This window comes from Rhinolophus sinicus, chromosome 17 (assembly GCF_057876585.1).
Source record: "Rhinolophus sinicus isolate RSI-liver-muscle chromosome 17, RSI-T2T, whole genome shotgun sequence".
In the NCBI taxonomy this organism is placed as follows: domain Eukaryota; kingdom Metazoa; phylum Chordata; class Mammalia; order Chiroptera; family Rhinolophidae; genus Rhinolophus; species Rhinolophus sinicus.
This window is the reverse complement of record NC_142517.1, coordinates 28410487-28423863: the sequence shown is the minus strand read 5'-3', so window position 1 is coordinate 28423863 and position 13377 is coordinate 28410487. Positions and strand designations below refer to the sequence as shown.

General features: G+C 36.8%; 2 protein-coding genes across 2 annotated transcripts in view; one reads left to right on the top strand and one right to left on the bottom strand.

Annotated features, from left to right (window-relative positions):
* The window catches only part of GFM1 (G elongation factor mitochondrial 1), a 39418-nt gene that overhangs the window by 6200 nt on the left and 19841 nt on the right, over positions 1-13377 (bottom strand). Inside the window, exons 14-15 of the mRNA XM_019731953.3 lie at positions 3036-3198; positions 1291-1435 (exon numbers count right to left, since the gene is read on the bottom strand). Of these exons, the coding sequence (XP_019587512.3) occupies positions 1291-1435; positions 3036-3198 (308 nt within the window). The remainder of the gene's footprint in view (positions 1-1290; positions 1436-3035; positions 3199-13377) is intronic.
* LXN (latexin) lies at positions 7218-13343 on the top strand. The gene is made up of 6 exons (XM_019731954.3): positions 7218-7601; positions 8846-8908; positions 9994-10171; positions 10465-10601; positions 12736-12798; positions 13070-13343. The coding sequence occupies exons 1-6, from the start codon at positions 7341-7343 to the stop codon at positions 13166-13168; spliced, it is 801 nt and encodes a 266-aa protein (XP_019587513.1). The 5' UTR covers positions 7218-7340; the 3' UTR covers positions 13169-13343.

The window sequence follows — 13377 nt, the reverse complement described above, 5'->3', positions numbered from 1 at the left end:
AGTTGCCAACCATCGACCCCTTGGGGGGGGGAGCAGAGAGGGGCGGGCAGGAGGTAGAAGAAGGGAAAAAAAAAAGGATGAGGCTCTTTGTTAATTGATAACCATACCAATTATCTTACTTTATGTAATCTCTGTCTCCAGGAAAGCTACCAATTTCTAGTCAAGAACCAGCATAGAACTATTGGTGCTTTCTATTTGTTTTAACTGTATTTTTAAAAAGTATCACAATGTGTATATTTGCCAAATCATCACATTGTACACTTTAAATATCTTAAAAATGACTAATGGCTCCCATTAGTTTCATTAAAATAAAGAATTAGGAACCTAGTCAAGGTATGAGCAACCTTTTCCAACCATCGCCTCAGAGCCAATCACAGATGCAAACAAACGAAAAACAACATAAAGTCCAAAATTCATACAGAATCAATAAAATCCTGATTTACAGAATGCTTACGACATGTGTCATGATCAATCTATTATTTCCTACTGTCCATTTTGAAATGAAAAGTTGAAAACATTTCTGAAATGTTTTATGAATCATGATATAATTCTCCTAAAGAGACTTATAGACATTACTAAAGACACTTATGAATTACCACATAATAGATACGGAGGAGATGACAGGGGATGAATGTTTTGGCTTCAGGACACAGCTTTGAAGTTCTTTTGATTGAATAACCCTGATGTCAAACTGCTGCGTGGTCATTTGCTTTTCTCTCTTAAAAGCAAGGAATCAGATACATTCGCCATTGCTTTGGGCACTGTTTCATAAGGGTTTTAACATGCATATCACCCTGTGTGAGAAAGGCTGACAATTTTAGCAGCTTAGCAAGAAGCCTCCACTGAGAAAAAAGGTTCACTGAATTCTTTCAAAATACTTGGACATTCTCAAAATGCCAACAGCCTACAATGGCATACATGAAAAAATTATTTACAAATTTATGGATTTCCTGATATCTGAATACATCACGAAAAATAGCATGACTGTAATGTTTCTTTAAAATATTTCTTAGGATTCTGAGTATTTTTCTTTTCTATTAAAAACAGAACTTACAGGTTATTTATGTTTTTAAACATATAAAAATTACCAGATAACAGGAGAACAGGTAGGCTTTCAGTTTGGCAAGACAGAGAACACAGTAATCCAGCCTCACTTCGGTTCTGTGAGGGATATCTGCACAGGGCCCACCCTGTTCCCTGGTGTGATGCCCAGCGCTGCCTTCTCAGGCTCTGATGGTCCACAAGGGAAAACAGTCACAGCGATGTGGCGAGTGCCAGCACACGGCATACCTTGTTTCAGAGCACCTTCTCCTGCGCGGATGAAAGAGATTTCGTTGGAATCAACCATGTGATGTGCTCCATCTTGCAGGACAAACCGGAGCCCAGAGAGCTTGTGACCTGACAGAGGGCCCTTCTCGCAGGCATCCAAAAACCCCTGTGAATGAATGTACACAACTTCTGGGGTGAGTGGCTTCCACTTGCAGATGCATTACCAAGAACCCCAAACATTTTAGTATTCAGAAGTTTAACATTTTTATGTAGGCAATATTTCACTCCTCAAAAAAAAAAAAAAAAAAAAAAAAAAAAGCTTTAAGAAGTGGAACAGCCTTACTATTTAAGTTTTATTATTGTGGCATCTAGATGAGTAATCTCTTGGAAAAGCATATTACTTAAAGGTGTGAGCTGGTTTGAAAGTGACGTTCAGGGTGCTAACAATCTTTCCAAAAACTCCATCTTTAGGAGTTACTTCGCTCTCATAACCCATTGTAGAGACAGCATGATCTAAAAGAAAACCTCCACCAAAGCTGGCATTTCATTCCACAGCTGTATCTTGAGCTCCTACTATTTATCTATCACTGCTTTGCTTCATTGGCAGACCACTACATTATAGCTTTAGTGTTACACAATATCAGTAAGAATTAAAGTTAAACGGTAATTTTTCCAAATGCAATTATTAAAAAAAAAAAAATTTCACTGAGGTATAACTGATATACAATAAACTATACATATGTAAAGAGTATGATTTGATAAGTTCACAATTCTTTTTCACTCAGTCACTTAACAAATATGTGTAGAGCTCCTACAATTCAAGTTAGTTTTTCTTGTCAAGACAATCACATGACTGCACATACACTACAATGTATTTCTGACATTTCAAAACTGTAAACTCTGTATGCTAAAAACATACCTAAGCTCTCATTCAGCTTGGAGAAGAGAAGATAATTTAAAAGTGTGGATGACAAAATATTGTCTTGAAATAAAGGATAATGAAGGAAATACACTAGCCATGAAAAAACGCTACCACCACTGGAACCAAAATTATAATCTGTTAACAAAGATTTCTAAGTTAAAAGATTAAAAAAAAAAAAAACTAAGAAGCTCAATCTATAAGAATAGACAGTTGCTGAAAGTTTACAATAGTCTTAAAGCCAGTGACCTGGAAAGCAAATAAAACACTAACCACTTACATGTGCAAAGCACTTCACAATTCCCAAAGAAATGGCAGTCTTATCTGATTCTCAATTTTGTGAGCGGTTCAAGTTTAAGCATTTTACTCTCAGCTTACAGATGAAGAAACTGGCTCCAAGCACTGTGATTTACCAAGGAGCACAGTTACCAGCAGCGGAGATGACAGCAGCACCCTGGGCGGGGAATCTTGATCATTCTACAACAGTCTCCTAAAACTTTCATAAATCCCTAATGACTACTACAAATTTCAATTGCTGATTATAATCAATGAAGTAGTTTCAACTTATCAAGAGGAACATGTAACTTTTTAAAAATCAATTTATCAAGAGAAATAACCATGATTAAGAAACAAAATGGTTTCCTTGCATTGTCATACCATAGATATGTAACTTCTGAACTTAGATGAATTGAAGATTCTAAATCAGATGGAAAACTAACAATTAGGTAAAGAAGCGGGACTGTAACTAAAATGAACTCTGGAAGACAAGTGATAAAAATACGATTTGATACCCAATAAACTGTTTTTGATTTTTTTTTAATGCAAGAAAGTTTGTTTGTTTTTTTACCTTTTCTACAGCAGGCACAAATTGCTTTGGAATATTTGCCCCGAATGTTTCATCCGAAAACTCCAACTTAGTGTAGTTCTCTGGGTCCAGAGGCTCCAGTACACCTATCACTTTTCCAAACTGGCCTGCACCACCTGATTGTTTTTTATGTGTAAACTCAAACCTGAAAGTGATTTAGGAGGTAAAAAAAAAAAAAAATCAATATGGCATTATGTAATTACCAAAACGAAGTAACTCCTACTAATTTCAGTGAAAACCCACATTTCATCACTTTTGCTTTTTCCTTTGAATATGATAGCCTTGCTATACAATTTTACTGTATAATTTATTTAAAAAGAAAACCTCTCCTTTCTGTTCTTACTTAGAGGTGAGGGTGGAGTATAGCACCAAAACAATTCACTGCCTTATTTCTGCCAGTTCTGAATCTCACAAGTAGAAAAGTAAAAGACAATTAATAAAAAGTCAGTATAAGATTCTTGTTCTAGTAACCTAGACCATCCCACAGAGCTTACCAATTTCTTTTGGAATTCTTCCCTCTCCTAGGACACAGTGTTCTCTTCTGAAATCTCTACAACTGAGGATAGTTACTTGAAAGTAGGAGCTCTGCAGTTAATTTATTCAGATAGTTCCTACTTGGATATCACTACTTGGATATTTTGGACTGACGAAATTAAAGAGAAGGGAGGTTCAGGTGGAGTAATTTACGCCTGAAAAATGATTAATGGCAAAATGATAATAACTAAACATAAGTAAATCATGCAAATGGACACAGGTCAGTGTTTACTTCAAACCACATATTAAACATATGTAAATAGAGGCTACTATTTCACTGAAGAAACATTGCATGAGTATCTACTGTTTGCAAGTCATTTCTTCCTTTAAAGTGAAACCTTCCAAGACCATAAGATGGAAGAGACAAGCTCCTCTCAAAATTGTCTGCAGATAACTGCCGGTAAATGGACATTAATGAGTATTTTCCTACATACAGATCTGTGAGTGCTTTGGAAGAATTAACATTAATTTTGGTAGGAGACACTAGCTTGGAAGAAGCAGATTTCATAAAGAGCTTAAGTGTGAATGTGCCTGATGAACTGCCTATAAATGATCTTCCAGGGCTCAAGAGCTTCAGGGTGGGCTGGGAAAAACAAAATGCTGGAAGGTTAATTCTCCAGGGAGGGGGGGGGAAAAAAACCAGCCACCAGAACTGAGAGAAGGAAAACAGAAGACAGACAGCTGCCAAATCACCACAGAATTACTGAAGGGATTCCAAAACTGTGTTCCACGGACATATTCTCGGGTATGCATGAGTTTTCTGAGGTATTTTTAATTTTGTTTTTAATCTGACAATATAACATCTATACAACATATTCTAGATCTGTGCTGTCTATATGGTGATCACTAACCACTGACAGATTTAAATTAAATTAAAATAAAATAAAAAATTCACTTCCTCAGATGCACAGTCACATTTCCAGTTGTCAACAGCCAAATGTGGAGAATGGCTACTGTACAGGGTAGCAAATACAGAACACTCCATCACTGCCCGAAGTCCTACCAGACAGCACTGCTCTGGAGGACCAATTCACAAACAAGTAACCCATGCAGTTTCAGGGATCATGTCTGAATTTATAATCAAGTGGATTCCAAAACCAAACCAAACCAAACCAAACCTTATGTGCTGGGCTTGTGCCAAGCACTTTTTATAGATTGTCTTACTTATTCTTCACCACAAACTGATGAAGTAGGTACTGTTTTTAATCACCATTTTACAGAGGAGAAACCTGAGAATCACATAAGGGAAGTAACCTGCCCGACATGATACAGTTATTACATGGCAGAGCCAGGATATGCACCAAAACCAATGCTCTTAATCAAATGTTTCTCTAGAAGGTTACTAAAATATAAACTGATTTAATCTGCAAATGCGGCACTCACTTCAAAAGCCGTTACAGGGAGCCGCACATATAGATTTTTACAATAACTTAACTGGAGAAGAGGTGGAAGGAAGACTGTCATGCTGAAGGTAAAAGAACCCATGTCCCTGTGGGTCAGACCACTGACATGTTGTGAAAGGCAATTCAGCTTTGGCAAAACATCGTCTCTCACATTAAAATTAATGTGAATTAGAATTGTGCTGATTTTATTGTTTATCTCTATTTTGTAGATTTATTTTTGAGTTTTTGGTTGTACCAAAGTTGCACGCCATAGGCGTTTTTACTGAGTTTTATGTTCATAGTTATATAAAATTATGATTTAATTTGCCTGATCCCAGAAACCAATAATAATTGTTACTTTCAAGGTAGCCCATACATTATTTAAGGATAATGATCTCTTGACTAACCATTCAATAAGCTTTAGTAAGATTTCAAGGACTCAGATATAGGAATGAGATTCTCTTAATGCAGTTTATTTAACATCTAAAGAGGCAGTTAGGATTTTTAATGAAATGATAATCGTTTTAAAAGAACTTCAGGTATGTGCCTGTAATGTCACAATCTATGCTACCAGCCTTGACCTACAAGAGGTGGCAGCTGTATTCATAAAGCTTCTATTAAATGGTTTTACCTGGGAAGCTCACATATTGTACTTCTCACAACTCTGGTAATAACAGATGTTAACTAGCTATTTGTGAAACTTTAACATTTCATTATCAGCAAAAAGCTCTTTCTGCACCATCAGAAGGTGATACCCTGCCAGTCTTTCCTGGACACTATAGTCAAAGGAGCACATAATTCAAATACACATGCACACACGACAACCTAAGAAGCTGGCTGATACACCGTTTCCCCCCGAAATAAGACTATCAGTTCAGCTCTAATGCGTCTTTTGGAGCAACAATTAATTTAAGACCGGTATTATATTATATATTACATTATTATATTAGACCCAGTTTTATAGTAAAATAAGACTGGGTCTTATATTGTATTATAATTTTTGCTCCAAAAGACGCATTAGAGAGGATTGTCCGGCTAGGTCTTATTTTCGGAAAAACACGGTAGCTGAAAGACTCATAACCCCTCGCCCCCTGAAAGAAAAAACTTTCAATTTTTTTAGAAAAAGGCTTGAACCTAACCCCTTCACCCTCTAGTTAATTGACAGTTGTTGGCTTATGTAACTAGCAAGGATGGGAAATGCTTTTCTGCTTACTATTTTTTAAAAATCTACTTACTCCAAAGAAAGACTTTATTTATAAATAAATTGAAAAAGGTATTTGAGGAAGACTTTACAAGTACACTTTTGTTAACTTTTTTTTAAAGCACTACCACATATGTCTACCCAAAAAACCTTTGAAAAGTCCATTTTGAGAAAAAGCAAAAAATCTTTATTTCCAAGTCAACAAGCTAAAGTGAAGGTTGACTATACATCTGATGAAATCTTAGCTTCTTGATCTAGAGAAAACCCAAAGAATATCCTAAATTATAGTTCTTTTAAAGGTCATCCAAGAAAGTAATTAAGAAATCTAGAGTGACAAAGCACTGCCTACTAAAAGTTTGTGTTTGCTTAAACAGGTTTAAAAACTGCTTTTGTTAGAAGCTACATCAATGTAGTGCTTTGTATAAGTTCAATTTTTAAATGTTTTAATCCTTAAATTTTCAAAGTGACTGAGAAAGCTGGAAGCATTCCAGCTTTGGTGTTACATCAAAACCTCATCTTCTAAGTGAAAAGAGAGAAGGGTGCAGGGGCAATTTAAAATTTCTCTTTACCCAAATCACATAATCCTCCAAATTAATGCTATAGTTTGCAGTCTCTCATACCCTGATTTGGGCAGAACAAGTCCAACCCCATAAAAAGCTGGGGATGAGATAGCCTGTTTCCGGGCTCCCACTATGGGATGGGGAAAGCAGGAAGCAGAACTGATTCACTACCTGGCGCTCCTTTGCACTTTGCCCTGTGCCTGACACTGTGGGTGGTGTATAAGGAAGCTGTGCTCCAGTCTGCAAAGTGATGCACCCAGACTCTCCACGGAGAGAGCGGGTGGCCCCCGAGGAGACGCTCCATAAAGGCAAAGGCCCAAAATCTCTCCCCTCACTTCTGTAACGTCTGATAAAAAGGATAAAGCACCCCCAGCCAACCTAGCCCATCAACTCCCTCTCCACACACCCACCCCTCCCTCCAGACTGCAGGAAGAGCTCCCCCCCCCCCCCCCACGCCGGAACCTGAGAAGAAAAGTAACGCGAAACCGGGCGGGGCCCCAGGGGCAGCCTATGGAGGGAGCCAGCGCCCAGGCGCAGCTTCCTGAAACGGAAGGAGGGAAGAAAATGGGAGGAGGGAAAAGAGGGAGGGAAGGAGCTGGTGATCCCGCCCATGCCCAGCCTAGCCGAGCTTGCAGACTTTTCCGCCTCGGCGACCTGGCAGCAGGCTGGACGGCGGCGCACTGGTACGCGTCCCGTTAAGCTTGAGCCGACCGGTGCTCGCCCAGCATTTCGATCACCAAGAATGGAAATCCCGCCGACCCACTACCCGGCCTCCAGAGCGGCCTCAGTGGCAGAGAACTGCATCAACTACCAGCAGGGGACCCCCCACAAGGTGTTTTTGGTGCAGACAGTCACGCAAGCCAGCATGGAGGTGAGTCCGGCAGAAGGCGACGGGCCGAACGGCACCCGCTTCCTCCACTCCCAAGGGTCTCAGCCAGGATCCGCTGCATCTCGCCCCTCCCCTCCCCCCCTCTTCCACCCAAACCGCTGGCGTCAGGTCTTAATAGGTTAACATTTCTGGGGATAGACTATACTGCAGTCTCTGGGGACAGCTCTGGGCTGTTTGTTGTTTTCATAGGAAGGCAGAGACATGACAGTTTTTATGGACACTATTACAAGGAAATGGGAACATGTTACCAGTGAAGGGCAGCATTTCCCCTTCCCCAAGTGAAACCTGTAGGAACCATTCGAACGAATCTTAAAACTGCCACGACATTTATCGTCTCCTATTCCACAGTCTGGATCAATGTTAAGTTCCTGTCTTGCAAACGATCCTTCAGTTTAAGACCAATCCTTATTAGACCCTTTGACCCAAATGAAGGGAGAAACAAACAGCAAGAGAAACTGACAACCATTCAAGGCGGTGTGAGCTGAAGCTTCGCTTTAACCACCCAAACACTAACTACTGCCATTGACTCCCTCTGGCTAAAGGGTTAAACTAAATGCTTAAGACCTCACCAATCACTAAGCTTGTTTCCATTTTACTAAAATCTAATGGATCTGAGATTGTTCCTTATTTATTTGACATACGTTTAACTGCTAACAGCCTTTAAGTGCTGACAGTAGATGTTATTTCATTCAAAAGTGAAATATTTAAATGTTTGTCTTACTGTTACAAAATTTGTTAAAGTATCATTCTGCAGGTCCACTAAGATACAAGTAAAAACGGTATTTAATGTCTAATCACTTTGCAGTAATCTGCCTCAAAATGGAATTCACCTTCCTTGAACACTGGAGGGTACACAGGACTTTATGGAAAACCTTTTCAATGGTGTGTCCTATTTGTCATCTTTAGAATTATAAGCTGTTTCAAAATTTCTTATGTAGAGAATTTAGGATCACAGATCCAGTCCTCTAATGATTGAAAGTGAATTGGAACCCATTTTACTTATATATGCTTTTATCTTACCCTTCTGTTCTCATCCAAAATAAACCTCACAAAAGACCTGCTAAATTGGATTTTGACATACATGGAAATATGCTTTTTAAGGTCTAAGGCTTTAATTATTTACCCAGTCAGCGCCCCCACCCCCAACCAAATGAGAATGGACTCTTCTAACAATGCAGAGAATTGAGTTATTTTTATAACAACTAACCACATTTTCCTAATTTTAGGATATTCAAGGAAGAGGACATAAGTATCACCTCAAATTTTCTGTGGAAGAAATTATCCAAAAAGTAAGTGAAACATACTTTATTATTAAATAAAATTTGATTCTAAATATTCAAGATCACCTTTGCTGATCAAATCATAGGATTAATTTTTTTTTAAGTTGTTGTAAAACCCTGCCTTGAAAAACAGAATGACCACACACCGGTCAGTTTTTACTCTTTTTGTGTATTCTGAGATACAGGAAGCATTGCTATTGAGCTATTTGAAAAACAGACTTTATATGCTTCCCTTTAAATTCCCTTTAAAAATGTTATGTTCTCATAGGGCAGTCTGAACTTATGCCTAATATTAACAAGTGAAATAAATTACTCTCCAATCATCACTACTTTATGTCTGCCTTTCTCATTGTTTTTGATTTATTTAAAGAAAGCAAGTGCTTTTTAGATATTTATGAGCAATAGAATAGATGGCTGATATCATGTTCAGACAATAATCTTTCAGTAATGGGGCAAGGAAATTTTTATACAGCTGTCAAATTATTAATGAGGGAAACTTAAAAGGAAGGAATTGCAATTTGTACCATAACCATCTTGAAATTAAAAAAAGCTTGCCCCTTTGTTGAGCATAACTCAGAAGAGATACAGGCTAACATAAGGAGATGCACTGAAAGGCATCTGAGCTGCTAGACAACCATCTTTACAAAGCAGAACCAATGCTACAATCTTTTCATTTTATAAGTAGATACAGATTGCTCTGAGTTTGGGAAAATTGTTGTTTCAGGAGCAGAGAGAGTAAGAGTAATGGAAAGGTTTTAAAAAGTAACCAGAGTCTAGAGTGGCATACAAAGTTGGATTAAAATCTGGCCTTGCAAATGGATGCCCCATTAATACTGAAATATAGTCCAAGTTTAAGATGAGTTTATAAGATTATGAGACCTAATAAATTGTAAAATAAGTTGTCTATTTTAGATACCTCTAAGAAATTTTGACAAGGCCACTCCCAATTAGAGTAGGCACTCTGAAGTCAAGTCTGAAACACCACCATTAGGGAATCAACGCTTTAAATGTTATAGCTCAACAATATTTAGCAATGGATGGCCACCTGCATGTAAAGATCTTTTTAAAGACCTTTTGCAAAATGTTTCAAACAGCAAGTGACAGTGAACTGCACAGCTGAAGTACTTTACCCTCCAATGGGAGAAGATACTGCACCAGAAGTTAACTTCACATTTGAAGGAGAAATTGGAAAGAACCCAGATGAAGAAGATAACACATTTTATCAAAGACTCAAGTCCATGAAGGAACCACTAGAAGCACAAAATATTCCAGGTATATAAATATGGCATGGGAAAGGATCTTCAACTTTAAGATCAATATCAATTATCTGCGCTCAAAATTGTCAGATGTTAACATTATGTTGGAAATATACTAGCTTTTGCAAAAATATCCATTACCAATTTAATTCAATAAAAAAGCCCTTGAAACTTTATAGATCCATGGCTTAATTATTTTCTGCACACATTTGAAGGAAACTAAGACATGACTTAGAATTTAGATTTTTTTTTTTTAAAGTTAACATTGTATATGTAAAGTAACTTCATTTATCATGTTTCCCTCACCAGACAGTTTTGGAAATATAGCTCCAGAAATGAAGCCAGTTCGACATTTAGCCTGGGTTGCCTGTGGTTATATAATATGGCAGAATTCTACTGAAAACACATGGTATAAAATGGTAAAAATTCAAACTGTCAAGCAAGTGGTAAGTAATTTCCATAAAATATACTATTAACAGGGTTAATGTTTACTGAAAGTTTTATAATTCATTATTAGATAAGTAGTGCCCCTTCGGTAATTTTGTATTTAAAATAGTGTAGTTGGTATTCTGAAGGAAAGGTCAGTGACAATCAAGGCCAGAGAAGGTGAAGCTTCAGTTTCAAGAGAGCAAAGTCTTGAGTTATAAACAATTTGGCATTCAGTTCTGTGCTCAGCTTAATGCAGAGTATTTCCTTTGGCAACCTAAGTTTTATGTTCAAGTTACTATAGTCATGAAATATTGAAACTATCTCTGCTTTTTTTCCTCTACTGAAATGGTACTGCCAGAGCTACTTAAGAGTCGTGGTTGCCATTTTCCCCCAGGGATCAGCTGGGACAAAAATATTAGCATCTCAGTCTTTGTGAAGCTTGCTATATATCATTTTCTTTTATACCCATTTAGTCATAATTTACAACCTCATATCTTAAAACTTGTTGTTAGCCTTGTGTTTCCTTACGTGTGATATGACTATTCTGAACTGCTTCTTTCTAGACCTTAAAGACATAAATTGTTTGATTTTAGCTTTATTAAGGGGTTAAGAAGAAAAAAAAATATGTTAACTGGTAGCATCTAAAGGAAAAAAAGAAAAATAGTGTGCAAGAAGACACAACAAAATGTAATGGCTGTGTGTGATGTCAGAGGGGTAGTGGATGGGGGGAGGGAGGTTGTCACTATGTGAGGGATATAAATGATAAATGTCTAACTGTTACATTGTTTTGTGCACCTGAAACTAATAAAAAAAAAGTTATTAAAAAAAAAAAAAAAAAAAGGAAGCCACAACAAACAGTTTTAGTCAGCTCCATAAAAGACAAAAGACTTTCCAATCGACTTGTTACAGCTTGTTGTTACAGCTGTACGTACGGCGTGACAGCTGGAGCACCCTAGCACCCTACTCCACAGGCTTTGGTAACCAGTTATTAGATACCCACTTACAGTCCTCAGAGTGTGATGTCAAATACCTAACAAATACTACAACAACATTTTAAGAAAAAGCCTTTTTTGAATGCATTTTTGTAGACATCAACCCTGGTTACAGCATTTCTATGGGGGTCTTGAGGCCTCAAATAATTGAGTGACTGGTCCAGGTTACAGAGGCTGTATAATCATAATTATGATTTTTCAAGCCATGTTTTCATAGCAAAATATTCACAAAGATAGGCGAGTAGTTTTATGAAAGAAAATTCCTTCACCAAATTGTAGTTTTAAATCATTAAATGAAAATCTCAACAGAAGGGTTTAACCACTGCTTCAGGCTATATATATTATATATCTTTTATGTATTAAGATCCAACATGTAAGAAACCTTACTACTGATTTTCAGATTAAAAGACATTCTTTGTTGATATATTCAAAGAAAAGATTCCTTCAAGATACTATAAGAATAGTATACTTTCACTTGACCCGAGGGCCACATCTATAATCACTATTAACCAGAGGAGCCATAGGAGCTTGTGTGCCCCTTGAAGTCTAGGGCTTCTTTCAATCCATCGATTACAAGCCTTAAAAAGCCTTGTCTCTGATGACTGTGGTTTTCAACTATATAAATGCAATATTTCTGTGCAGTTGATGGTATAAATACTTTATATGTGCAAAGCGACAAGCAGCATAGATCAAAGTTTTAGTAACAAAATCGTAACTATATTCATTACATTTTACTATTTTGTTTTTTAAAAGAATTTCTATTATAAAATTGAAAATTAGTTTCCTTCAATGTAAGCACTCATTTCAGGACTGTATCCCTTAAATGATACTTTTCTGAATATTGTAAACATTAAGAAATCTTAAATGACAAGCTATAGACTATAATGCTTTAAGTAGCTACCACAACTCAGAAACTAAAAACAGAAAGGAAAATGATTTTTAGACTAACAAATGAAAAATCATTAATTTTTAATTGTACTTTGAAAGCAAACTTATTTATAACAAAGTTTTTCTGTCAGTCTAAATAAGTTGTTGACATTCAATTTTTATTTTTACTTAAGTGGGAGTATTATAATCATCTAATGAAAGCTGATTTTTAAAATTAAAATATTATTTTTGCCATGATACATTTTACACACCAGGTTTTTATTTATTATAGCAAAGAAATGATGACTTCATTGAGTTGGACTACACGATTCTACTTCATGACATTGCATCTCAGGTAAAGTATCAGTCACCTTTATTTGATGCCACTTTGAAAATTGAGACTTGTTTTATAGCCACAGTATTCCTTATTGATTTTGACTCTAAATCAGAATTCATGTAAATCCATATAAATCAAATAGGGTTGAAGTATACTATACTTGTAGCAATTTAATTTGTTTTGTGCTATTCTTTGAGGACTATTTTGTTTCTAACAAAATATAAACCCAACTCTGTTTTCTTAAATGTTTTCTGGATTTTATCATAGCATTAGTTTCCTTTACTTGCAGGAGATTATTCCTTGGCAAATGCAAGTTCTGTGGCATCCACAATATGGTACTAAAGTAAAACATAACAGTCGTCTGCCAAAGGAGGCACAACTGGAATGAATGAAGACCCTAACACTGGATGAAGTGTCAGTATGCTTACTGAGGATGTATATGTCAGTCCATTGATACCTAGCTTAAGGGGCCAAATAAATCCCAAAGTGTCACTTTCTATAAATGTCTTGATTACAGCACAGAACTGTATAGCTTCCAAAATAAAGAGTGTCACGATGTGAAAGTGTCCTAATAACAGTAAAAGCGCCATGTTCAAA

What these genes read in the sequence shown, in the direction of transcription:
- LXN (XM_019731954.3), top strand. Translation starts at nt 7,341, where the DNA reads ATGCCCAGCCTAGCCGAGCTTGCAGACTTTTCCGCCTCGGCGACCTGG. An exon ending in AGAAGCACAAAATATTCCAG is followed by an intron (nt 10,172 to 10,464) that starts GTATATAAATAT and finishes TTCCCTCACCAG; the next exon opens with ACAGTTTTGGAAATATAGCT. An exon ending in TTCATGACATTGCATCTCAG is followed by an intron (nt 12,799 to 13,069) that starts GTAAAGTATCAG and finishes CTTTACTTGCAG; the next exon opens with GAGATTATTCCTTGGCAAAT.